The sequence below is a fragment of the Aethalodelphis obliquidens genome, unplaced genomic scaffold (assembly GCF_003676395.1).
Source record: "Aethalodelphis obliquidens isolate GAN/ISIS:26980383/991018 unplaced genomic scaffold, ASM367639v1 scaffold105, whole genome shotgun sequence".
NCBI classification, from domain to species: domain Eukaryota; kingdom Metazoa; phylum Chordata; class Mammalia; order Artiodactyla; family Delphinidae; genus Aethalodelphis; species Aethalodelphis obliquidens.
Window position 1 is genome coordinate 1,175,575 of NW_020838049.1, and position 26,446 is coordinate 1,202,020.

Consider the following 26,446-nt stretch of genomic DNA (forward strand, 5'->3'; position numbering starts at 1 on the left):
AGTTTGGAGCCCTGGTCCAGGAGGATGCCGCAGAGCAGCTAAGCCCATGTGGCACAACTTCTGAGCTTGTGCTCTGGAGCCTAAAAGCCACAACTGCTGAGCCTGCATGCCACAATTACTGAAGCCTGCACACCTAGAGCCCATGTTCCGCAACAAGAGAAGCCACTGCGATGCAACAAAGAGTAGCCCCCGCTCACCGCAACTAGAGAAAGCTCACACACAGCAACAAAGACCCAACGCAGTCAAAAAAAAAAAAATTCAATAAGAAAATTGTAACAGTAGTGAATTTAACAGTATTGTATTTAAACACATTCTCAGATTTTGAAAACTCAAGGTCCAAAAAAGGATATTAAATAGCTAAATAATATAACTATTATATTTATTTAATACACAGAAAATACTTTATAAGTACAACCAGTATCATTCTTAAGACATATATGAGGAGCAAAGCTTCTTCATGTAGGCAGCACGAGTGCTTCCTGCAGTGGCCAGCTTAATCCAGTTTTCAGTCTTTCCAACTCAAAAAACCAACGCCACTGTGCACCTCAGAGATGCCACAGGAGCCAAGAGCACCCTCTCATCACAGGTGATTCTCATTTTGACAAAACTCTATGACTATAACCTCAGGAGCATCACAGAGAGGTCACTTTGGAGCTGTGTGGCTGACAAGGTCTTGGTGCTGTGGCCTGATGGAAGGCCTGAGCCTATGAGATGGGAGAGCCGAGTTCAGCACATTGGACCAACAGAGACCTCTGGACCCCATGTAATATAAAGTGGTGAGGGTTCTCTCAGAGATCTCCAGCTCAACACAAAGACCCAGCTCCACCCAATGGCCAGCAAGCTCCAGTGCTGGATGCCCCATGCCAAACAACTAGCAAGACAGGAACACAACCCCACCAATTAGCAGAGAGGCTGTCTAAAATCATAATAAGGTCATAGACACGCCAAAACACACCACCAGACATGGTCTTGCCCACCAGAAAGACAAGATCCAGCCCCACCCACCAGAACACAGGCACCAGTCCCCTCCACCAGGAAGCCTACACAACCCACTGAACCAACCTCACCCACTGACAGCAGACAGCAAAAGCAGCCTGTGAAGAGGAGTACCCAAGCACAGTAAGTTAAACAAAATGTGAAGACAGAGAAACACAGCAGATGAAGGAGCAAGGTAAAAACCCACCAGACCAAACAAATGACAAGAAAATAGGCAGTCTACCTGAAAGAATTCAGAGTAACGATAGTAAAGATGATCCAAAATCTTCGAAATAAAATGGAGAAAATACAAGAAGTGATTAACAAGGACCTAGAAGAACGAAAGAGCAAACAAACAATGATGAACAACGCAATAAATGAACTTAAAAATCCTCTAGAAGGAATCAATAGCAGAATAACTGAGGTAGAAGAACAAATAAGTGACCTGGAATATAAAATAGTGAAAATAACTATCGCAGAGCAGAATAAAGAAAAAAGAATGAAAAGAAATGAGGACACTCTCAGAGACATCTAGGACAACATTAAATACACCAACATTTGAATTATAGGGGTCCCAGAAGAAGAAGAGAAAAAGGGACTGAGAAAATGTTTGAAGAGATTATAGTTGAAAACTTCCCTAACATGGATGGGAAAGGAAATAGTCAATCAAGTCCAGGAGCACAGAGAGCCCCATACAGGAAGCACAAAGAGTCCCATACTGGATAAATCCAAGGAGAAACACACCAAGACACATGTTAATCAAACTATCAAAAATTAAATACAAAGAAAAAATATTAAAAGCAGCAAGGGAAAAACAACTAATAACATACAAGGGAATCCCTATGAGGTTAACAGCTGATTTTTCAGCAGAAACTCTTCAAGCCAGAGGAGAGTGGCAGGATGTATTTAAAGCGATGAAAGGGAAAAGCCTACAACCAAGATTACTCTACCCAGCAAGGAGCTCATTCAGATTTGATGAAGAAATTAAAACCTTTACAGACAAGCAAAAGCTGAGAGAGTTCAGCACCACCAAACCAGCTTTACAACAAATGCTAAAGGAACTTCTCTAGGCAGGAAACACAAGAGAAGGAAAAGACCTACAATAACAAACCGAAAACAATTAAGAAAATGGTAATAGGAACGTACATACTGATAACTACCTTAAATGTAAATGGTTTAATGCTCCAACCAAAAGACATAGATTGGCTGAATGGATACAAAAACAAGACCCGTATAAATGCTCTCTACAAGAGACCCACTTCAGACCTAGGGACACATACAGACTGAAAGTGAGGGGAGGGAAAAAGATATTCCTTGCAAATGGAAACTAAAAGAAAGCTGGAGTAGAAATTCTCATATCAGAAAATATAGACTTTAAAATAAAGACTATTATAAGAGACAAACAAGGACACGACATAATGATCAAGGGATCAATCCACAAAGAAGACATAATAATTGTAAACATTTATGCACCCAACATAGGAGCATCTCAATACATAAGGCAAATGCTAACAACCATAAAAGGGGATATCTACAGTAACACAATCAGAGTAGGGGACTTTAACAGGCCACTTTCACCAATGGACAGATCATCCAAAATGAAAATAAATAAGGAAACACAAGCTTAAATTATACATTAAACAAGATGGACTTAATTGATATTTATAGGACATTCCATCCAAAAACAACAGAATACACATTTTTCTCAAGTGCTCATGGAACAGTCTCCAGGATAGATCATATCTTGGGTCACAAATCAAGCCTTGGTAAATTTAAGAAAATTGAAATTGTATCAGGTATCTTTTCCAACTACAAAGCCATGATACTAGATATCAATTACAAGAAAAAAACTGTAAAAAATACAAACCCATGGAGGCTTAACAATACACTACTAAATAACCAAGAGATAACTGAAGAAATCAAAGAAGAAATTAAAAAATACCTAGAAACAAATGACAATGAAAATATGACAACCCAAAACCTATGGGATGCAGCAAAAGCAGTTCTAAGAGGGAAGTTTATAGCAATACAATCCTACCTCCAGAAACAAGGAAAATCTCAAATAAACAACCTATCCTTACACCTAAAGCTATTAGAGAAAGAAGAACAAAAAAAAACCCTGAAGTTAGCAGAAGGAAAGAAATCATAAAGATCAGATCAGAAATAAATGAAAAAGAAATGAAGAAAACAATAGCAAACATCAATAAAATTAAAAGCTGGTTCTCTGAGAAGATAAACAAAATTGATAAACCATTAGCCAGACTCATGAAGAAAAAAAGGGAGAAGACTCAAATCAACAGAATTAGAAAAAAAAAAAGAGAAGTAACAACTGACACTGCAGAAATACAAAGGATCATGAGAGATTACTACAATAAAGTATATGCCAATAAAATGGACAACCTGGAAGAAATGGACAAACTCTTAGAAAAGCACAACCTTCCGAGACTGAACCAGGAAGAAATAGAAAATATAAAGAGACCAATCACAAGCACTGAAATTGAGACTGTGATTAAAAATCTTCCAATAAACAACAGCCCAGGACCAGATGGCTTCACCGATGAACTCTATCAAACATTTAGAGAAGAGCTAACACCTATCCTTCTCAAACTCTTCTAAAATATAGCAGAGGGAGGAACATTCCCAAACTCATTCTATCTGGTGGTCATTACCGCGAATTCAAAACCAGAGAAAGATATCACAAAAAAAGAAAACTACAGGCCGATATCACTGATGAATATACATGCAAAAATCCTCAACAAAATACTAGCCAACAGAATACAACAGCACATTAAAAGGATCATACACCATGATCAAGTGGGCTTTACCCCAGGAATGCAAGGATTCTTCAATATACTCAAATCAATCAATGTGATACACCAGATTAACAAAACAAAGGATAAAAACCATATGATCATCAGAATAGATGCAGAAAATGCTTTTAAAAAAATTCAGCACCCATTTATGATAAAAAAAAACAAACCCTGAACAAAGTAGTCATAGAGGGAACCTACCTCAACATAATAGAGGCCATATATGACAAACCCACAGCCAACATCACTCTCAACAGTGAAAAACTGAAACCATTTCCATTAAGATCAGAAACAAGACAAGGTTGGCCACTCCCACTGCTATTATTCAACATAGTTTTGGAAGTTTTAGCCAATCAGAGAAGAAAAAGAAATAAAAGGAATCCAAATCGTAAAAGAAGAAGTAAAACTGTCACTGTTTGCAGATGACATGATACTATAGAGAATCCTAAAGATGCTACCAGAAAACTACTAGAGCTAATCAATGAATTTGGTAAAGTAGCAGGCTACAGAATTAATGCACAGAAATCTCTTGCATTCCTATACACTAATGATGAAAAATCTGAAAGAGAAATTAAGGAAACACTTCCATTTACCACTGCAACCAAAAGAATATAATACCTAGGAATAAACCTACCTATGGAGACAAAAGACCTGTATGCAGGAAACTATAAGACACTGATGAGAGAAATTAAAGATGATACAAACAGATGGAGAGATATACCATGTTCTTGGATTGGAAGAATCAACATTGTGAAAATGACTCTACTACCCAAAGCAATCTACAGATTCAATGCAATCCCTATCAAACTACCACTGGCATTTTTCACAGAACTAGAGCAAAAAATTTCACAATTTGTATGGAAACACAAAAGACCCAAAATAGCCAAAGCAACCTTGAGAATGAAAAATGGAGCTGGAGGAATCAGGCTCCCTGGCTTCAGACTATACTACAAAGCTATAGTAATCAAGACAGTATGGTAGTAGCACAAAAGCAGAAATATAGATCAATGGAACAGAATAGAAAGCCTAGAGATAAGGTGACCATATGTACGTGGGTTTATCTTTGATAAAGGAGGCAAGAATATACAATGGACAAAAGACAGCCTCTTCATTAAGTGGTGCTTTGAAAATGGGACAGCTACGTGTAAAAGAATGAAATTAGAACACTTCCTAACACCACATACGAAAATAAACTCAAAATGGATTAAAGACCTAAATGTAAGGTCAGACACTACAAAACTCTTAGAGGAAAACATAGGCACAACACTCTATGACATATATCACAGCAAGATCCTTTTTGACCCACCTCCGAGAGAAATGGAAATAAAAACAAAAGGGACCTAATGAAACTTAAAAGCTTTTGCACAGCAAAGGAAACCATAAACAAGACCAAAAGACAACCCTCAGAATGGGAGAAAATATTTGCAAACGAAGCAACTGACAAAGGATTAATCTCCAAAATATACAAACAGCTCATGCAGCTCAATAACAAAAAAACAAGCAACCCAATCCAAAAATGGGCAGAAGACCTAAACAGACATTTCTCCAGAGAAGATATACAGATTGCCAACAAACACATGAAAGAATGCTCAACATCACTAATCATTAGAGAAATGATTACCTCACACTGGTCAGAATGGCCATCATCAAAAAATCTACAAACAATAAATGCTGGAGAGGGTATGGAGAAATGGGAACCCTCTTGCACTGTTGGTGGGAATGTAAATTGATACAGCCATATGGACAACAGTGTGGAGCTTCCTTAAAAAACTAAAAACAGAACTACCATACAACCCAGCAATCCCACGACTGGGCATATACCCTGAGAAAACCATAATTCGAAAAGAGACATGTACCACAATGTTCATTGCAGCTCTATTAACAATAGCCAGGACATGGAAGCAACCTAAGTATCCACCGACGATGAATGGATAAAGAAGATGTGGCACATATATACAATGGAATATTACTCAGCCATAAAAAGAAACAAAATTGAGTTATTTGTAGTGAGGCAGATGGACCTAGAGTCTGTCATACAGAGTGAAGTAAGTCAGAAAGGGAAAAGCAAATACCGTATGCTGACACATATATACGGACTGTAAAAAAAAAAGAAAAAAATGGTTCTGATGAACCTATGGGCAGGACAGGAATAAAGAAGCAGATGTAGAGGCTGGAGTTGAGGATACAGGGAGGGGGAAGAGTAAGCTGGGACGAGGTGAGAGTGTGGCATGGACTTATATACACTGCCAAATGTAAAACAGATAGCTAGTGGGAAGCAGCTGCATGGTACAGGGAGATCAGCTCGGTGCTTTGCGACCACCTAGAGGGGTGGGAGGGAGGTGCACGAGGGAGGGTATATGAGGATATACATATGCACATAGCTGATTCACTTTGTTTTACAGCAGAAACCAACACAACGTTGTTAAGCAATAATACCCCAATAAAGATTAAAAAAAAAAAGACATATATTACAAGTTTGCCCGTTAAATAAAGAAAAAGATAAGAATCACCATTAGTATCTAAAACTATTGTGAAAGTGTTAATAAACACAACTAGGTAAAGGTTATATAAATACTGAAAAGTAGTAAAAATTATCATTACTTACAGATAAGCTTTTCACTCAGTCTGCAGTTATCCAATAGTGAATGCTAGGTACTTCCCACAGATTAACTTAGCTCATATAGTTCAAGTCTCACTCCTTTTACTTTGGGTTGTAGGTCTGTTTTTAATCTCCTGACTCTTGCTGACTTGCTTGTCTCTGGTAACAATATTCGTTGATGCAACCCTGTTTTCCTGATATTTGGTTACTTCTGCTCCAGCTCAAAGGTCAGAACTGTTTTAGGCTTTATCCTAGCAACACTTTCTTTGAATCCAAATGTTCATTTTCAACTAAAAATCCAAATTGGACCATTTTGAAATGAAGAGGTTTTAAAATAGAATAAATTTATGTTTTGATATTTTATATCTTAGGATTTCATTCTTTATGAGAATGCACACACACAGTGATAGACACACACACGAGTGACAATTACTTTACGCATATAAAAAATAAGGTTTACTTGTCCTGGAAGTTATTCTGTTCCACTCAAATATTCCAGAGACATGGTTTTTCAGAAGAATTGAACACTCTGCTAATCTTGACTCCATGGCCATGGCCGCATCATGTACTCGCGGGACATTTCCCCGTAGATGTGTATAAATTGAAGTAAATGAACTATCTTCTTTTATTTTCTTCAGAGTACATAGCAATTTATCATTATCCCCAAAATGGATTTCCTTTGGCCAGTGATCCTGCAAAAAATGTGAGACAATACAACTTAAATCATTTTTTTAAATGAATTTAAATAGAAGAGTTCAAAAATCAATGAGCTGAAATTCAGGCTTTATTCTATAGCATTTTTTATTAAATGCATTTTTTTAATTTGTGGGAAAAAACATAAACTTTAGAAGTTTCAGATGCTTTATAAAACCCTTTTTTTATCATTTGAAAGTAAGTTGCTTACTTGACTGATGACCCCATCATCCTTGAATACTTTAGCATTTATTTTCTAAAAACAAACCATCAGAATAAGGAAATTGGCATTGTTACATTGTTCCTATCTAATTCTCTGAGTTTACTCAAGTTTCATCAACTAAATCAATAATGCTCTTTATAGCAAAAGGCTTTAGTTCAGTATCACACATTGTGTTTAAGCATCATATGTCTTTAGTCCCCTTCAGTCTACAACAGTTCCTCAGTCTATGTAATTAAAACCACAAGTTCATACTGATAACTCTAATTCCAGTTTCAAACATTCTAGTTTTCTCTTTCCATATTATAATTAACATCTCCAACAGTGAAAACCCTAGCTGCCATTATCTTAAATATATGTACTTATTTGATCCATCTTTTCAGGTAGCCAATCTCTCCTATCCATTGCCAGACTCTTCACTATGTGGATGCCCCTCTCATCCTGCTTAGGCTCTGACTTCTCATACCAGGCCATAGCCTACCTCCACATTTCCTGAACTACCTCCCCACCCAAGGCCACATGTGAATACCATCCTCACCCCCTTGGACCCCAGCACCTGTGGTATCACATGGATACCTTCCCTCACGGTGGCTGAGTTCAGAAAGGCTGCTCTGGGTGACCACAGAACATTCCCCTCCCCCGCCAATGTGGATGCTGCCTTGTTTTGGCCGCCAAATGGCCTTAGGAGTACATTGTTCAGGAAAGGAAGGAGAACAAGGAAAGGGAAGAAAAGAAAGGGAAATGAAGGGAAGGAAAGAGGAATCACAACATTAATATTTGCAAATCTAAGTTTACCTTTTAATAAAATTGTTTAATACCAAAACAAAGAAATACAGCTGACACAATTAAAGGTTTGTGAATAAGAAAATGCTTTCTGGAATAGTAGGAACTTTCACAGGATGAAACTCTTTAAGAGGAATTTGGGTAAGATATTCTGAGAATTTAGCTTAAATGGGAATAAATCTGAAGTCTGCAGATCAGAAATTTTAAACCTGCGTTGGTCTATTCTACTTCCATTTTTCTTCCTTTAAAAGCTTCCTAAACCCACTGTATTCTCTAATGATAACAGGTACCTGAATAATACCCAGCTTTTAATGCTGGAGAAGTTTCCCAGCAGGATCTAGGTGCCCCTGCCATTTTGGAAAAAGAGAATATTACTTAGATACATAAGTGCCCTCTCCCAAATCCTATAAACATACATCTTAAACAAAACACATAACCACCTGGGGAAGTTTTCCAGCATTAAAATCTGGATGTGTCAAAAATACAAAGATCTCAGAAAAATAAGATATGATCACAAGATATACTCCCTGGAGACAAACATTGTCAAATTAGAATGACAGCCAGATTTGAAAACATAGTCCTTACGTATGAGTCATCACTTGCTATTGTTAGGGACATTGGGAAAGTGGGGAGAGGCTAAAATGGAAATGAATTTGAACAGATTTTACAATATGCACAAAGGTTTATGAAAAGGTAGCCTTTATGCCAGACTTGAGATATCACAATTCTTGTCCAAGATACTGAATTACAGTATGAGGTGAATAAAGTATCTTGAAATTCTACCAGCCTGATTAGATTATGATTTCCTTACTTTAAAAAGTGAGATATACGTGATTAATCTATAAATGATAGAATTAGGATGCTTATCCTTTTCAGTGCTTATCTCTTAATTTTCTAAAATGACTATCATAGTCATAATTAGAAAAAAAACATATTGGTAATTTTGAAACGTAAAAAATTACATTTAAGGAGGTAGATAGATGAGGGTGGCACATAAAGTCTTTATAGCTTTAACATTATATAATTTTAGAACGTATTTTTTAAAAGGACTAAGTTTCTAAAGGTAATTTCAAAAGCCTACTGTAATTCTAATCAAACTCTCAACAATTTCTTTTTAAATTGACAAAGTAATTCTATAAGCAATCAAAAAGAATTGTTATTTTTTCCTAAAGGAAGAAGACTGATATGTGCACCAGTCATATATCAAAGTCCCATAAAACAGTATATTCCACTCACCAAGTTTTGAAGCTTTAAGAATTCTTCAATGTTCTTTGGAGGTTCTTGCATTTTCTAATGAAGTAAAATCAATATTGTTCATTAACATAAATTCAGATTGTTTATATGATGCTTACACCTAATTTATTTCAGTACATTATGATACTGGACTTAAGTTATAATTTTCAGAGCTGTAAGATATTGTTAAATGTTCACTTTTGTTAAGTCCTTGCACTTTGAAAAGGGACAGAGATCAATGTTTAAATTCGGAGCCCCCAAACCAAATTCTGTAAAACGTTTCCGTCTCATACACTGCTCCTGGAGAAAAGCTCCATGTGAATCCTGATGAATAGCCTCATTTCCAATTCCAACAAGAGTTCCAAGATATCTTGGGCTATCTTGGATGGTGTCTACAATAAATTCAGAGCCAGTGATATAATAACATTCTCCTCTTACTGATGGAATATTTTAAAAGGCACAGTAGTGACCTGGTGAAAATAATTTAAATCTTTGAATGTTTCAGTGTAGTAAGTAATAATCCCATTTTTGCTAGTAGTTTCTTTGTAAGTTGAAAATGTATTCTTTCATTAGACAAATTAATTTTAATCAAGACATCTTGCTATTCCTTGCCTTAGAGACTGTGTGCACATTCGTCCTTCTGCTTGGAAGGCTCCCCTGCCCCAAACCCTCTCCCTCCAATTCATTCTTGGCCTATTTAACTCTTATTTCAAACATCAAATTAAAAGTTGCTTTCTCTAGGAAGCCCTCCTTGGCCCCCCAAAAGATTCTTTACGGTAACAACAGCAGATTTGTATCTCTATGAGGACAAAAACTGTAGTGTAATCACTGCTGAAGTGTCAAAATTTCATGTAGTGACTGGCCAATGGTCAGTGCATAATTAAGTACTGTGATGTGTATAAATTAATGAATAAATGAGTAGACGAATGTCAAAGAAATGTGTATTTTAAAAAATAATAAAACCATTTCTAGAGAATGAAAAACCAGTGAGAAGAAGGCAAAAATAAGAATTCAGGATATCCTAATATAATACCCTAATGTTCTGATGATGACATGTCTGAAAAGATTGTATTATAGTTTAATTTACTAGAACATATTTCATATCAATAGATAAAATGATCAAGATTACAAATCACAAGACCATGTTTTGCAAAAATAACTACACATTTGAGGTTGAATACAATATTTCACTGTCTTAATACTGTTTAAAATATGTGATGAACATAAGTAAATATATAACAGATAATACAGTAATAAAATAAAGGACATATGTGACAGTCATTATAAAAAACAAGTGTACAGAAGCAAAGATGCACAGAGCTGTCAAGAAATTTTATGGAAAACACAGGCTCTAGGCCTAGCCAAATTGAGAAGAATAAGTAATAAGAGATGGTGTGCACAGAATGCTTAGAGACAAAAAAATGTTCACAGTATCATCTTCAGGGATAGCGAGTATAGCAATTTCACTAGAAGAAAGCTATCAGTATATTTTGAGATGCACAGAATACAAAGGAGCCAATTTAAATGTTACCTTTTTTTCCCCTTTGTAATGGCTGTCAAACCACTTCTAGTACAAAGCCCTAAAAATACCCACATTTCAACTAAAGGGAATTAGAAAAAGGAATTGAAGAAGTGAAACTTGCATAGGAAAATTTCAGATAATTTCAATATACAATCCCAGAGTTCTATAGTGGGGAAGTTAAAAGGAGGTGAGGCATAAATTAAACAGACTTATGACCTTGGTAGGATGCAGAAGGATGCAAAAACACCGATGCTTCCATGGTAACAATATGAAAATCCCAGACCAAATAAAAATCTTACTTTTCTATGGGGTTAGTGAAAAGTGGTGGATGCCAGTAAGCAGGACTACATAATTTGTGACAATTCAGAGTCCCTTGTTCAAAAAATAAGAATTTTAAGATGGTAACATCAGGCTATTAAACCTAGTATAGGGTCCTTCTAATCAGTAGGTCCTATGCAACTGCACAGCTTGCAAGCCCATGAAGCCACCCTCCTTGTAAGCCTTGATGACCCGAAATCCAGAGAGGAACATCTCAAGTGAGCATAAAGCTGTGGCAGCTTCCTTACCCAACAGTGAGCTCTGTGCATACACTGAGGGAAGAGTTGGCCTGCCATGGCGCAGTAACTTCAAAGAGAGAAAGAGAAATCAGCTGGGCCTCAAGAGTCACCATGAGCTGGGGGATTAACCAGAGTCTGAAAGATACCCAAATGAAAGAATAAATGACTCAACCAAACAATCCCTTCTCCGGCCCCCAAGTCTTACTTCTGAGTTTTGTTAGAAAAGCAGAAGAGGAGGGGCTGGAAAGATACAGAACTTATGTAAGCCAACACATTCTTATAGTCCTTGGGTTCCAGAAGCCCAGACAGAATTGAGTACAAAGGTGAACCAATAATAGTTAAAACTTCATTCCACACGTGTACCAACTCAACATTGACAAGATATAACAGGTGGCTGTGAAGAGGGAGGTTGAAATTTGGGTTAGTCACAAGTTAACTCAATCTAATTAAAGCTGCAGCCAACCCTAAAGCCCAACTCAAATCTAGGAGTATTTAAAAAAAAAAACAAAATCAGCCTCTCGAAGTACTAAGGAGAGAAAAAAGGCTTGCACTCTCAAAACTAAAACTAAAACTTCAGCCTCCACAATATTTTCCACATAATGTCTAATACACAATATAATTTCAAGACATACAAAGAAGGAAAATGGGATCCATAATCAAAAGAAAATGCAGTCAATACAAACCAAGTCACTGAGAATCCAGTGATTGTAATTAGCATCAAGGACTTAAAAACAGCTATTATAAATACATTAAAGATTTTAAAATATAGGTTGGATTATAATGCATGAAGACATGGAGTATTTAAAGAGAAATAGAAATTCTAAAAAAGAAGCGAATGGGATTTCTAGAACCATGTAAATACGAAACATAAGAAAACTGTGTCTATATTAATATCAAAGTAGACTTTAAGCAAGGAGTATTACCAGATATAAATAAGGTTATTTCACACTGATAAAAGGTCCCTTCATTAAGAAGTCATACCAATGCCAAATTCATTTGCATCTAATAAGAGAGCTTCAAAAGAAAGAGCAAACGTTGAGAAAACTAAAGGGAAATATGGGTGTTGGGCTGCACCTCACAGGCCTGAAAGCCTTGTAATTACTCAGTTGCAAGACTGAAGAAAGAACCTGAAAACAGCGACAGAGACATCAATAGTTTAACAGATAGGAAATTACAACTCCAAAGGCCTGGAGCCACACCTCACCTCCGACGGCAGACAAGACACAGCAGCCATCTTTGCTACTACAGGAAAAGGAGGCTACTATTTATAGGGGCAATTAACATCAGGTTGGCTCATCAGTTACCAGGGAAACCGGCAGAGGAGGGTCCTTCACAGCCCCTCCGGTTAATGAGGGCAGATGTTTCTCTTTGATAAACTAGCAGGTGGAGCCGTTTTGGTCTAAGGATTAGAATAATAACTGGCTGGGGAAGGGGCTGGTTGAGCAGGGGATATATAAAGAGGAAGAGAGCAGCCATCTTGAGGGGCCTGATCATATAATAGGCAATAGATTTTAAAATCTCTTTGAGTAACTAATGAATCAAGTACACACACACACACATCAGTAAGGAGATAAAAGATCTGAACAACATTATCAAGGAATTTAACCTAATTGACATTTATAGGACGATACCTGACAACTGTAGAATATACACAATCTTTTTTTTTTTTTTTTTTTTCGGTATGCAGGCCTCTCACTGTTGTGGCCTCTCCCGTTGCGGAGCCCAGGCTCCGGATGTGCAGGCTCAGCAGCCATGGCTCACGGGCCCAGCCGCTCCGCAGGATGTGGGATCTTCCCGGACCGGGTCACGAACCCGTGTCCCCTGCATCGGCAGATGGACTCTCAACCACTGCACCACCAGGGAAGCCCCACAATCTTTTTTTTTTAAATTTATTTATTTATTTTTGGCTGCGTTGGGACTTTGTTGCTGCGTGTGGGCTTTCTCTAGTTGCAGTGAGCAGGGGCTACTCTTCCTTGCGGTGCTCGGTCTTCTCACTGCGGTGGTTTCTCTTGTTGCGGAGCATGGGCTCTAGGGCACATGGGCTTCAGTAGCTGCAGCACGCAGGCTCAGTAGTTGCAGCACATGGGCTTAGTTGCTCCGAGGCATGTGGGATCTTCCCAGACCAGGGCTCGAACCTGTGTCCCCTGCATTGGCAGGTGGATTCTTTTTTTTAAACATCTTTATTGGAGTATAATGGCTTTACAACGGTGTGTTAGTTTCTGCTTTATAACAAAGTGAATCTGTTATACGTATACATATATCCCCATATCTCTTCCCTCTTGCATCTCCCTCCCTCCCACCCTCCCTATCCCACCCCTTTAGGTGGTCACAAAGCACTGAGCTGATCTCCCTGTGCTATGTAGGCTGCTTCCCACTAGCTATCTATTTTACATTTGGTAGTGTATATTTGTCCATGTCACTCTCTCATTTTGTCCCAGCTTACCCTTCCCCCTCCCCGTATCCTCAAGTCCATTCTTCAGTAGGTCTGCGTCTTGATTGCCGTCTTGCCCCTAGGTTCTTCATGACCTTTTTTTTTTTAGATTCCATACATATGTGTTAGCATACGGTATTTGTTTTTCTCTTTCTAACTTACTTCACTCTGTATGACAGACTCTAGGTCCATCCACCTCACTACAAATAACTCAATTTCATTTCTTTTTATGGCTGAGTAATATTCCATTGTATATATGTGCCACATCTTCTTTATCCATTCATCTGTCAATGGACACTTAGGTTGCTTCCATGTCCTGGCTATTGTAAATAGAGCTGCAATGAATATTGTGGTACATGACTCTTTTTGAGTTATGGTTTTCTCAGGGTTTATGCCCAGTAGTGGGATTGCTGGGTCATATGGTAGTTCTATTTTTAGTTTTATAAGGAACCTCCATACTGTTCTCCATAGTGGCTGTATCAATTTACATTCCCACCAACAGTGCAAGAGCATACCCTTTTCTTCATACCCTCTCCAGCATTTATTGTTTGTAGATTTTTTAATGATGGCCATTCTGACCAGTGTGAGATGATATCTCATTGTAGTTTTGATTTGCATTCGTCTAATATTAATGATGTTGAGCATCCTTCCATGTGTTTGTTGGCAATCTGTATATCTTCTTTGGAGAAATGTCTATTTAGGTCTTCTGTCCATTTTTGGATTGGGCGTTTGTTTTTTTGATATTGAGCTGCATGAGCTGCTTGTAAATTTTGGAGATTAATCCTTTGTCAGTTGCTTCATTTGCAAATATTTTCTCCCATTCTGAGGGTTGTCTTTTGGTCTTGTTTATGGTTTCCTTTGCTGTGCAAAAGCTTTGAAGTTTCATTAGGTCCCATTTGTTTATTTTTGTTTTTGTTTCCATTTCTCTAAGAGGTGGGTCAAAAAGGATCTTGCTGTGATATATGTCATAGAGTGTTCTGCCTATGTTTTCCTCTAAGAGTTTTGTAGTGTCTGGCCTTACATTTAGGTCTTTAATCCATTTTGAGTTTATTTTTGTGTATGGTGTTAGGGAGTGTTCTAATTTCATCCTTTTACATGTAGCTGTCCAGTTATCCCAGCACCACTTATTGAAGAGGCTGTCTTTTCTCCACTGTATATTCTTGTGGTAGGGGAATTCTTAACCATTGCACCGCCAGGGAAGTCCCACAATCTTTTAAAGTAAGGGAACATGGAACCTTCACCAAGATGGACCTATGCTGTACCATAAGACAAGTCTCAAAGATTTCAAATAACTGAAATCATTCAGAGTGTGTTCTTTGACCACAATAGAAAATAGTAACAAAAAGACATTTAGGAAATCCTTGAATATTAAATAATCCATTTCTAGCTCAAAGAGGAAACAATAAGAAAAATTAGAAAGTTTTCTAACTGAATGATAATGAAAGATAATGAAAACACAATGTATTAAAATTTGTGGGATGCACCTAAATCTATGCTTAGAAGAAAACACAGTGCTTAGGAAGCTAAAAAAACTGAGAAGAATTTAAAAAATAAGTAGAAAAAGGAATAAAAAAGATATGAGCGGAAGTCAATGAAATAAAATATAAAACCAATAGAGAACTCAATAAACTGAAATCTGGTCTTTTAAGAGATAAAAAAAAATGATACCTTAATAGATTGAAGTTAAAAAAATATAAATGATCAATACCAGGAATGATAAAGGGGATGTCATTAGGGAGTGTTCACACATTAAATGACTAAACGGCACATAATTTAAAACTTATGTCAATGAATTTGACAACCTAAATGAAATGGACAAATCCTTAAAAGAAAAAATTACCACAATTGAAAGAAGATGATATAGTAACTTTCAAAAATAGAGGAGGAAATACTTCCTAAATCATTTTATAAAGCCAGAATAACTTTGATAATAGAATCTTACAAGATTACAAAAAAAAATTATAGACCAAATGTCCCTCAAGAAGATAGATACAAAAATCTTTAACAAATTATTACCAACTTGAGGCCAGTCAGATATGAAAAGGATATATCACGCTCACGTGTAGTTTACCCCAGGAATTCCAAAATCAGTTATAAAATTTTACATTGTCTTTAATATATCATCAGTGTTGAGTGGGATTCAAAGCTATGAGATTTTTGGTCATCTTTAATGTCTGAATTTTAAAATTCTATGTAATTGATGGTTTAAAACTTATTTTTATTCATAATAATGACTTTTAAGACACATTATTCTAAAGATTCATAGAAGACTTGAGCATAAATATTTTACATTTAGGTATTTTAAATTCAAACCTAGTATTTTCAAAACACAATTCATGATCATTGCTTGAAACACAAGTCCTTACTCAGTAAATCTTGTTCTTATTTTTAATTATAAAGGTTTCACAATCATCCAGGTTTGAAGTCTGAATTATCTTAGACTCTTCCTTCTCCTTCCTTATCTCCTATATCCATTTTATCACAATTCCTTTAAAAATACCTTTAATTATGCCTTCATTTACAGTTCCAATATTAATATAATAGTTATAATTATGGCTTGTTTTTTCCAGGTCATATGTGCAACTAATTTGTGTTTCTTAATCTTTTTGTTAAAGTAAAAAACACATACAGTAAACTGCACAGCTTTTAAGTGTATGGATTGATAATTTTTTTTTTTACAAATCTGTACACCCCTATAACCAATGTACAAATCAAGATACAGAACATTGCTAGTAACCCAGAATAACGTCTTACTCCTTTCCAGCCATTTGCCTCCCCAATATAAACAGTATTCTACTTCTACCTCTCTAGATGTTTTGCCTATTTTTGAACTTCATTTGAACGGAATAATCAATATGCACACTTTCTACCTTCCTTCACTTGACACTGTGTCTATAAGATTCATCCATGTTGTTTCAACATATAGTAGTAATGTTTTTTCTTTGCTGTGTAATATTCTATTGTATAACATATACCAAACTTTAACCATTCTACTTTTGATGGACATTTGAGTCCTTTTCTGTTTGTGTAAATTATGTTGTATATTATTATATCAAGATAATAAGAAATCTTTTTTAATGTCTTTTGGTATACTTGATATAGAACTTGGAGTGGGATTGCTGGGTTGGCTTTAGCAGATATTGTCAAGTAGTTTTCCAAAGTGGTTGTCCCTATTTTCACTCTGAACAGAAGTGTATGAATGTTCCAGTAATTCCACATTCTTACTAAAGAATGTAGTATTCTTTAGTACTACTGTATATTTAGTATTGTCAATACTTTTAAATGTAGCAATTCTGGTGGGCATGTAGTTGTATCTTGTGATTTTAATTTGCATTTCCTTGATGAAAAATGATGCCAATCAACTGCTTGTTGGCAATCTGGATATATTCTTTTGTGAAGCAAATGTTCAAGTCTTCTGCTCAATTTTTATTTGGGAGTTGGTATTCTTAACTGATTTTATTGATATTGATTTGATGGCATTTTTATTAATTTTTTATTGTTATGATGTAGAGCTTTTGTCAGATAAGACAAAATAGTGTTCGCCATTTTAATGCTTTTTATTATGATGCTTTAATTTTAGTAAAGTCAATTATTTATGCATTTTTATCTTATCTAAGAAATTTTTAACCTACCCCAAAGTAAAAAGATGGTCTTTTATTTTACCTTCTAAATGTCATACTTCTTTACTTTCACATTTAAGTCTATGATCTACCTTGAATTGACTTTTGTGTTTTAGGTGAGGTAATAAATTGAGGGGGGTTTTTTTTTTCCACATGAATTTCCAGTTGATCCAGAACTAATTACTTTAAAAGACTGTGTTTCCTGCTACATTTCAGTACCACCTAGCCATATATTCAAGTGACTATATATGTCAGGATGTAGGTGTGTTTCTGGACACTCAGTTCTGTTCCTTTGGTGTAATTTTCTGTTCTTTTGACAATACCATACAGTTTCAATAACTGTACCTTTATTTTAAATCTTAATATGTTATAGTTTACATACTCCAGCTTTGTTTTCCTCTGAGTTGCTCATCACTATTTTTATCCTTTTACATTTCCCTTTAAGTTTTAGGAATCAGATTGTCAAATTCTGCAAAAACCTACTGGAACTTTGATTAGGATTAGATGACATATATTGATCAATTTGAGTAACTAACATCTTTACAATGTTATATCTTTGAACACATGAAAATAGTGTATTTCTCTATTAATTTAGATTTTTAAAATTTTCCTTTGGTACTGTTTGTTACAGAACTTGGACAATCTTTCATTAGATTTATCCCAGGATACTTGATGATTTTTGTTCCTATCGTACAGTATGTTTTAAATGTTTAAACTGCAAATGTATTTTTAACATGTCCTTTTCTATTGTTTTTTCCTAGTAAATAGAAATATAAATGATTTTTCTATTTAAATCAGCTATATTGAGGTATAATTTACTACATAATTACTATGTAAAAAATTACCATTTTAAGTCACAGTTCAAAGAATTTTGAAAAATGCATACATCAATGTAACCTCCATTACAATTAAAATGTGTAATATTTAGATCACTCCCAAAATGTTTCCTTGTGCTACTTTATTGTTGATCCCTACAACTCCACACAAAAATATCCCACCACTGGCGTTAGGCAACACTGATCTGCTTTCTGTAACTACAGACTAGTTAGTTATAAATTAGCTTTGCCTGGTCTAGAATCTCATAAGAATGGAATCATAACATTATGTACTCTTTTGTATCTGGTTTTTTTTGCTCAACATAAGTTTTCTGTGAAATATCCAAGATCACTACATATTATTGCTGAGTAGTATTCCATTTTTGTGTGTGTGTGTGTGTGTGTGTTTGTATGTGTATTGCCTTGTTTAAATATTTGAGCTATTATGGGAAAAAGCTGCTATGAAAATTGCATACAAGTCTGTGGATACATTTTAATTCCTCTTAGGTGGCTACCAAAGGTAAATACCTTATGACAATTAAAGAAATTGAATTTGTAATGAAAAATCTCACAAAGAAAAACTCCAGACTCAAATGGCTTCACAAGTATATTATATCAAAGATTTAAGGAAGCAATCACACAAATCTTACACATAATCTTGCAGAAAATAAAGGAGAAGGGAACATGTTCTAATCATTTTATATTTGTTCTCCTATATGTAATATGTCTTTTTCCTCTGGCTGTTTTTAAAATATTATATTTATCACTGGTTTTCAGCAGTCAGTGGGGTTGCTTTCCTCCCTCCCTCCCTGTTCCTCCCTTCCTCTGGTCCTTCCTTTCTTAATTCTGTTTGGGTTTGCTGAATTTCTGAATGTGTTCATTTATAGTTTTCATCAATTTGGATAATTATCCATCATTATTTATTCAAATGTTTTTTTCTTCTGCCCATCTTTCCTTCTGGGACTCCAACTGCATCTATGTTAGATAGCTTGAGATTGTTCTACAGGTCACTGAGTCTGTTGGGTTTTTCTTCTTAGGCCATGCAGTGAGGCATGCAGGATTTTAATTCCCCGACCAGGCATCAAACCCACGCCCCCTGCATTGGAAGAGCACAGTCTTAACCACTGGAACACCAGGAAGTCCCCTGTTGGGTTTTTTTTTCCAACGTTTTTCTCTCTGTGCTTCAGTTTGGATAATTAATGTTGTTAAGTGCATCCAGTAAAGTCTTCATTTCACTCTATTTTTTTCCTGGGTGCTATGTTGAAGCCCTAAGCCCCAGTGTGACTGTGTTTGGAGACGGGGCCTTTGGGGAGGAAATTAAGTTTAAATGAGGTTATAAGGATGGGACCCTAGTCCAATAAGAGTGTTGTCCTTATAAGAAGAGGAAGAGACACCAGAAGGATCTTTCTCTCCATGCATGCACAAAGGCTATGTGAGGACACAGTGAGAAGGCAGCCATCTACAAGCCAGAAAGAGAAGTCTCAGCAGAAACCAACATGAATAGGACCTTAGTCTTGGACTTCAGGTCTCCACAACTGTGAGAAAACAAATTTTTGTTGTTTAAGTTACCAAGTCTGTGGTATTCTATTATGGCAGCTAGAGCAGACTAACATAGATGCAATTTCTCAAAATTGTTATAGAATCATTCAGATTGTCTATCTCCTCTTTCATTAGTTTGGTAAATTGTGTTTTTCAAGGAAAACAAAAAATGTCAAATACTTTGACATAAGTATTTGTTCTTAATATCCTTTTATTATTTTTACCATCTGTAGGATGTTTCCACTTTCACTCCTGCTATTTGAGTTTTCTCTTTTTACTCAGTCAGTCTAAGGCTTTTCAATTTTATTAATCCTTTCGAAGAACTAATTTTGGCCTTGTTGCTTTCCTGCAGTGCACATTTGTTTTCAGTTTCATTGATTTCTGATCTTATCTTCATTAGTGCCTTTATTCTACATATGTTTGAGAATTTCCCAATGGAAAAATCTGATCCTCTTATGAAGACAGTGAGCTTGAGCTTTATATCACTGTTTTAAACTTTATTCTTCAATATGAACAGAAATCCTAGGCTTACTAGATACTTAAGGAATAGATGTAAAATTTCAAAAAAGATAAAAATAAAAAAATAGAAATCCATACAGATAACAAAATAAAATCTGAGAGGATACAGACAATGCGGGGAACAGAAGGAAACTTTTAAAACATCTTTAAGATTCTTAGAGAGATATGATAAGATAATGCATCTCTGAAACCAAAACAGCATTTTATGAGGTGAGAGAAAAGAAAATGAAGGTACAAATATAATGCTATAAATTAATTATTCAACAAAGTTTGTAGGGGGAAAATAGCTGAAGAAATCTTCTGGAAACTAGAATAAAAAATGTTAAAGAAAAGAATCAGAGGAAAAAAGATAAGAACTTAGGTTATTATTTCCGGCAAGTGACTTTCAACCTAGAAATTTAAATATAGACAGCCCATCAATTAAGTACGTGGCATATTTCAGATCTGCAAGCCAGTTTAAAAAAAAAAAATCACCATTTCTCCCTGTATTAGTTTCACATCGCTGCTGTAACAAATTACCAAAAACTTAGTTGCTTAAATCAACACAGGCTTACTTATCTCACAGCCCTGCATTTTAGAAGCCTGAAATGGATCTGCAGAGCTACAGTACTCCTTCTGGAAGCTCTAGGGGAGAATTTGCTTCCTTGCTTGTTCCAGCTTCTAGGAATCCCCTACATTGCTTTGCTCCTTAGCTCCTTCTTCAAAACTCAAAGCCAGTAGTGTAGCATCTTCTTCCCTTTCTGACCTCTTATCTCTCTCTTATAGGGATGCTTGTGATTATGTTGGACCCACCTAGATAATCTAGCAATTTCCTCATTGCAGGATCCTTAACTAAATCACATACACAAAGTCCCTTCTGCCATATAAGAAAACATATTCATAGGATCTGGAGATTAGGGTGTGGACATCTTTGGCAGGGATGGGGGGGGCGGTTATTATCTGTCTACAACATTTACCTTTTCTCAGGAAGCTACTAGAGGATATGTTTCATAAAAACAAAGGATTCCATAAAGAAAAAGGAATCAAGGAATCCAACACAGGAGAGCACTATCGGATTGGTAAAAGAAACCAATACTGAATGAACTAGAGGTTGAAATGCTCTAGAGGGAATATCTGGAAGGAAAAAAAAATCTTCTAGATTAATTGATGTGTTTGAATGTAATGTTTTATCACTTTGGCAGAGTTTCTGAGGACAGATTATTAATAAGTACAATAAAAATATGACAATTAAGACAAAGGAAGATAAAAGCCTGTATTAAAAGTTAATGTGGAGGGAGACCTTCAAGATGGGGGAGGAGTAAGACGTGGAGATTACCTTCCTCCCAACAAATACATCAGAAATACATCTACATGTGGAACAACTCCTACAGAACACCTACTGAACACTGGCAGAAGACCTCAGACTTCCCAAAAGGCAAGAAACTCCCCACGTACCTGGGTAAGGCAAAAGAAAAAAGGAAAAACAGAGACGAAAGAATAGGGATGGGACATGCACCTCTGGGAGAGAGCTGTGAAGGAGGAAAAGTTTCCACATACTAGGAAGCCCCTTCACTAGCAGAGACGGAGGCGTAGCAGGGGGGAAGCATCAGAGCCACGGAGGAGAGCGCAGCAATAGGGGTGCAGAGGGAAAAGTGGAGAGATTTCCACACAGAGCATCGCTGCTGACCAGCAATCAACAGCCTGAGAAGCTTGTCTGCTCACCCACTAGTCGGGAAGGGTGGGGGCTGGGAGCTGAGGCTCGGGCTTCCGAGTTCAGATCCCAGGGAGAGGACTGAGGTTGGCTGTGCGAACAGAGCCTGAAGGGGGCTAGTGTGCTACAGCTAGCTAGGAGGGAGTCCGGGAAAAAGTTTGGAACTGCCTAAGAGGCAAGAGACCATTGTTTCGGGGTGCGCGAGGAGAGGGTATTCAGAGCACCACCTAAACAAGCTCTAGAGATGCGCGTGAGCCGCCACTATCAGCGCGGACACCAGAGATGGGCATGAGATGCTAAGGCTGCTGCTGCAGCCACCAGGAAGGCTATGTGCAAGCACAGGTCACTATCCACACCTCCCCTCCCAGGAGTTTGTGCATCCTGCCACTGCCAGGGTGCCGCGAACCAGGGAAAAGTTCCCCAGGAAAACACATGGCTTGCCTCAGGCTGTTGCAACGTCACATGGCCTCTGCGGCTGCAGGCTCACCCTGCATTCTGTACCCCTCCCTCCCCCAGGCCTGAGTGAGCCAGAACCCCCTAATCAGCTGTTACTTTAACCCCATCCTGTCTGGGTGGGAACAGATGCCCGCAGGCAACCTATACTCAGAGGTGGGGCCAAATTCACAGCTGAACCCCAGGAGCTGTGTGAACAAAGAAGAGAAAGGGAAATTTTTCCCAGCCTTAGGAGCAGCGGACTAAATCTCCACAATCAACTTGATGTACCTGCATCCCTGGAATACCTGAATAGACAACGAATCATCCCAAAATTGAGGTGGTAGATTTTGGGAGCAACTGTAGACTTGAGGTTTGCTTTCTGCAAATCTAATTTGTTTCTGGTTTTATGTTTATCTTAGTTTAGTATTTAGAGTTTATTATCAATGGTAGATTTGTTCATTGATTTGGTGGCTGTCTTCCTTTTTTTTATATATATATATTTTTTCCTTTTTCTCTTTCTGTGCGTGTGTATGTGTATGCTTCCTTGTGTGATTTTGTCTGTTTAGCTTTGCTTTTACCATTTGTCCTAGGGTTCTATCTGTCCTTTTTTTTTGTATAGTTTTTAGCACTTGTTATCATTGGCGGATTTGTTTTTTGGTTAACTTGTTCTCTTCTTTATTTGTTTCTTTTATTACTTTTTATTTTTTTTAATTTTAAATAATTTTTTTTTTTTTTTTTTTTCTGTACGTGGGCCTCTCACTGCTGTGGCCTTTTCCGTTGCGGAGCACAGGCTCCAGACACACAGGCTCAGCGGCCATGGCTCACGTGACCAGCCGCTCCGGGGCATGTGGGATCTTCCCAGACCAAGGCACGAACCCATGCCCCCTGCATCAGCAGGCAGACTCTCAACCACTGCGCCAAGAGGGAAGCCCTTAAATAATTTTTAAATTTTTTATTTTAACAACTTTATTTTATTTTTTTCTCCCTTGCTTCTGAGCCATGTGGCTGACAGGGTCTTGGTGCTCTGGCCGAGTGTCAAGCCTGTGCCTCTGAGGTGAGAGAGCCAAGTTCAGGACATTCGTCCACAAGAGACCTCCAGCTCCATGTAATATCAAAGGGCAAAAGCTCTCCCAGAGATCTTCAACTCAACACTAAGACCCAGCTCCACTCAATGACCAGCAAACCACAGTGCTGGACACCCTCTGACAAACAACTAGCAAAACAGGAACACAACCAAACCCATTAGCAGAGAGGCTGCCTAAATTCATAATAAGGTCAGAGGCACCACAAAACACACCCCTGGACACAGTCCTTCCCACCAGAAAGACAGGGTCCAGCCTCATCCACCAGAACACAGGCACCAGTCCCATCCACCAGGAAGCCTACACAACCCACTGAACCAACCTTAGCCACTGGGGGCAGTCACCAAAAACAACGGGAACTACGAACCTGCAGCCTGCAGAAAGGAGATCCCAAACACAGTAAGCTAAGCAAAATGAGAAGATAGAGAAACACAGAGCAGATGAAGGACCAAAGTAAAAACGCAACAGACCAAACAAATGAAGAGGAAATAGGCAGTCTACCTGAAAAAGAATTCAGAGTAATGATAGTAAAGATGATCCAAAATCTTGGAAACAGAGTGGAGAAAATACAAAAAACATTTAACAAGGACCTGGAAGAACTAAAGAGCAAATAAACAATGATGAACAACACAATAAATGAAATTAAAAATTCTCTAGAAGGAATCAATAGCAGAATAACTGAGGCAGAAGAACAGATAAGTGACCTGGAGATAAAATAGTGGAAATAACTACTGCAGAGCAGAATAAAGAAAAAAGAATGAAAAGAAATGGGGACAGTCTCAGAGACCTCTGGGACAACATTAAACACATCAACATTCCAATTATAGGGGTCCCAGAAGAAAAAGAGAAAAAGAAAGGGACTGAGAAAATATTTCAAGAGATTATAGTGGAAAACTTCCCTAACATGAGAAAGGAAATAGTCAATCGAGTCCAGGAAGCACAAAGAGTTGCACACAGGATAAATCCAAGGAGAAACATGCCAAGAAACATATTAGTCAAACAATCAAAAATTAAATGCAAAGAAAAAATATTAAAAGCAGCAAGGGAGCGGAACAAATAACATACAAGGGAATCCCCATAAGGTTAACAGCTGATCTTTCAGCAGAAACTCTGCAAGCCAGAAGAGTGTGGCAGGACATATTTAAAGCAATGAAAGGGAAAAGCCTACAACCAAGATCACTCTACCCAGCAAGGATCTCATTCGGATTCGATGGAGAAATTAAAACTTTTAGAGACAAGCAAAAGCTAAGAGAATTAAGCACCACCAAACCAGCTTTACAACAAATGCTAAAGGAACTTCTCTAGGCAGAAAACACAACAGAAAGAAAAGACCTACATAATAAACCCAAAACAATTAAGAAAATGGTAATAGAAACATACATATCAAAAACTACCTTAAACATAAATGGATTATATGCTACAACCAAAAGACATAGACTGGCTGAATGGATACAAAAACAAGACCCATATATATGCTGTTTATAAGAGATGAACTTCGGACCTAGGGACACATACAGACTGAAAATGAGGGGATAGAAAAAAATATTCCCATGCAAATGAAATCAAAAGAAAGCTGGATTAGAAATTCTCATATCAGAAAAAATAGACTTTAAAATAACGACTATTACAAGAGACAAAGAAGGACACTACATAATGATCAAGGGATCAATCCAAGAAAAAGATATAACAATTGTAAATATTTATGCACCCAACATAGGAGCACCTCAATACATAAGGCAACTGCTAACAGCCATATAAGAGGAAATCAACAGTAACACAATCATAGTAAGCGACTTTAACACCCCACTTTCACCAGTGGACAAATCATTCAAAATGAAAGTAAATAAGGAAACAGAAGCTTTAAATGACACATTAGACAAGATGGACTTAATTGATATTTATAGGACATTCCATCCAAAAACAACACAATACACTTTCTTCTCAAGTGCTCATGGAACATTCTCCAGGATAGATTGTATCTTGAGTCACAATTAAAGCCTTGGTAAATTTAAGAAAATTGAAATCATATCAAGTATCTTTTCCGACCACAAGGCTATGAGACTAGGTATCAACTACAGGAAAAAATCTGTAAAAAATACAAACACATGGAGGCTGAACAACATGCCCCTAAATAACCAAGGGATGACTGAAGAAATCAAAGAGGAAATGAAAATATACCTAGAAACAAATGACAGTGAAAACACGATGACCCAAAACCTATGGGATGCAGTAAAAGCAATTCTAAGAGGGAAGTTTACAGCAATAAAATCCTATCTAAAGAAACAAGAAACATCTCAAATAAACAACCTAACCTTACACCTAAAGCAATTAGAGACAGAAGAACAAAAAAAGCCTAAAGTTAGCAGAAGGAAAGAAATCATGAAGATCAGATCAGAAATAAATCAAAAAGAAATGAAGGAAACAATAGCAAAGATCAATAAAACTAAAAGCTGATTCTTTGAGAAGATAAACAAAATTAATAAACCATTAGCCAGACTCATCAAGAAAAAGGAGAGAAGTTCAAAGCAATGAATTAGAAATGAAAAAGAAGAAGTAACAACTGACACTGCAGATATACAAAGGATCATGACAGATTACTACAAGCAACTATATGCCAATAAAATGGACAACCTGGAAGAAGTGGACAAGTTCTTAGAAAAGCACAACCTTCTGAGACTGACCAGGAAGAAATAGAAAATATAAACAGACCAATCACAATAACTGAAATTGAAACTCTGATTAAAAATCTTCCAATAAACAAAAGCCCAGGATCAGATGGCTTCACAGGTGAATTCTATCATTTAGAGAAGAGCTAACACATATCCTTCTCAAACTCTTCCAAAATATAGCAGAGGGAGGAACATTCCCAAAGTCATTCGATGAGGCCACCATCACCCCAAATCCAAAACCAGACAAAGATGTC

At 36.9% G+C, this 26,446-nt stretch overlaps 1 protein-coding gene across 1 annotated transcript in view; it reads right to left on the bottom strand.

Moving 5' to 3' along the window:
• The window catches only part of FAM227B (family with sequence similarity 227 member B), a 253,534-nt gene that overhangs the window by 222,122 nt on the left and 4,966 nt on the right, over nt 1-26,446 (bottom strand). Inside the window, exons 2-3 of the mRNA XM_027096637.1 lie at nt 9,317-9,370; nt 6,845-7,076 (exon numbers count right to left, since the gene is read on the bottom strand). Coding sequence (XP_026952438.1) covers nt 6,845-7,076; nt 9,317-9,367 — 283 coding nt within the window. The 5' untranslated portion in view covers nt 9,368-9,370. The remainder of the gene's footprint in view (nt 1-6,844; nt 7,077-9,316; nt 9,371-26,446) is intronic.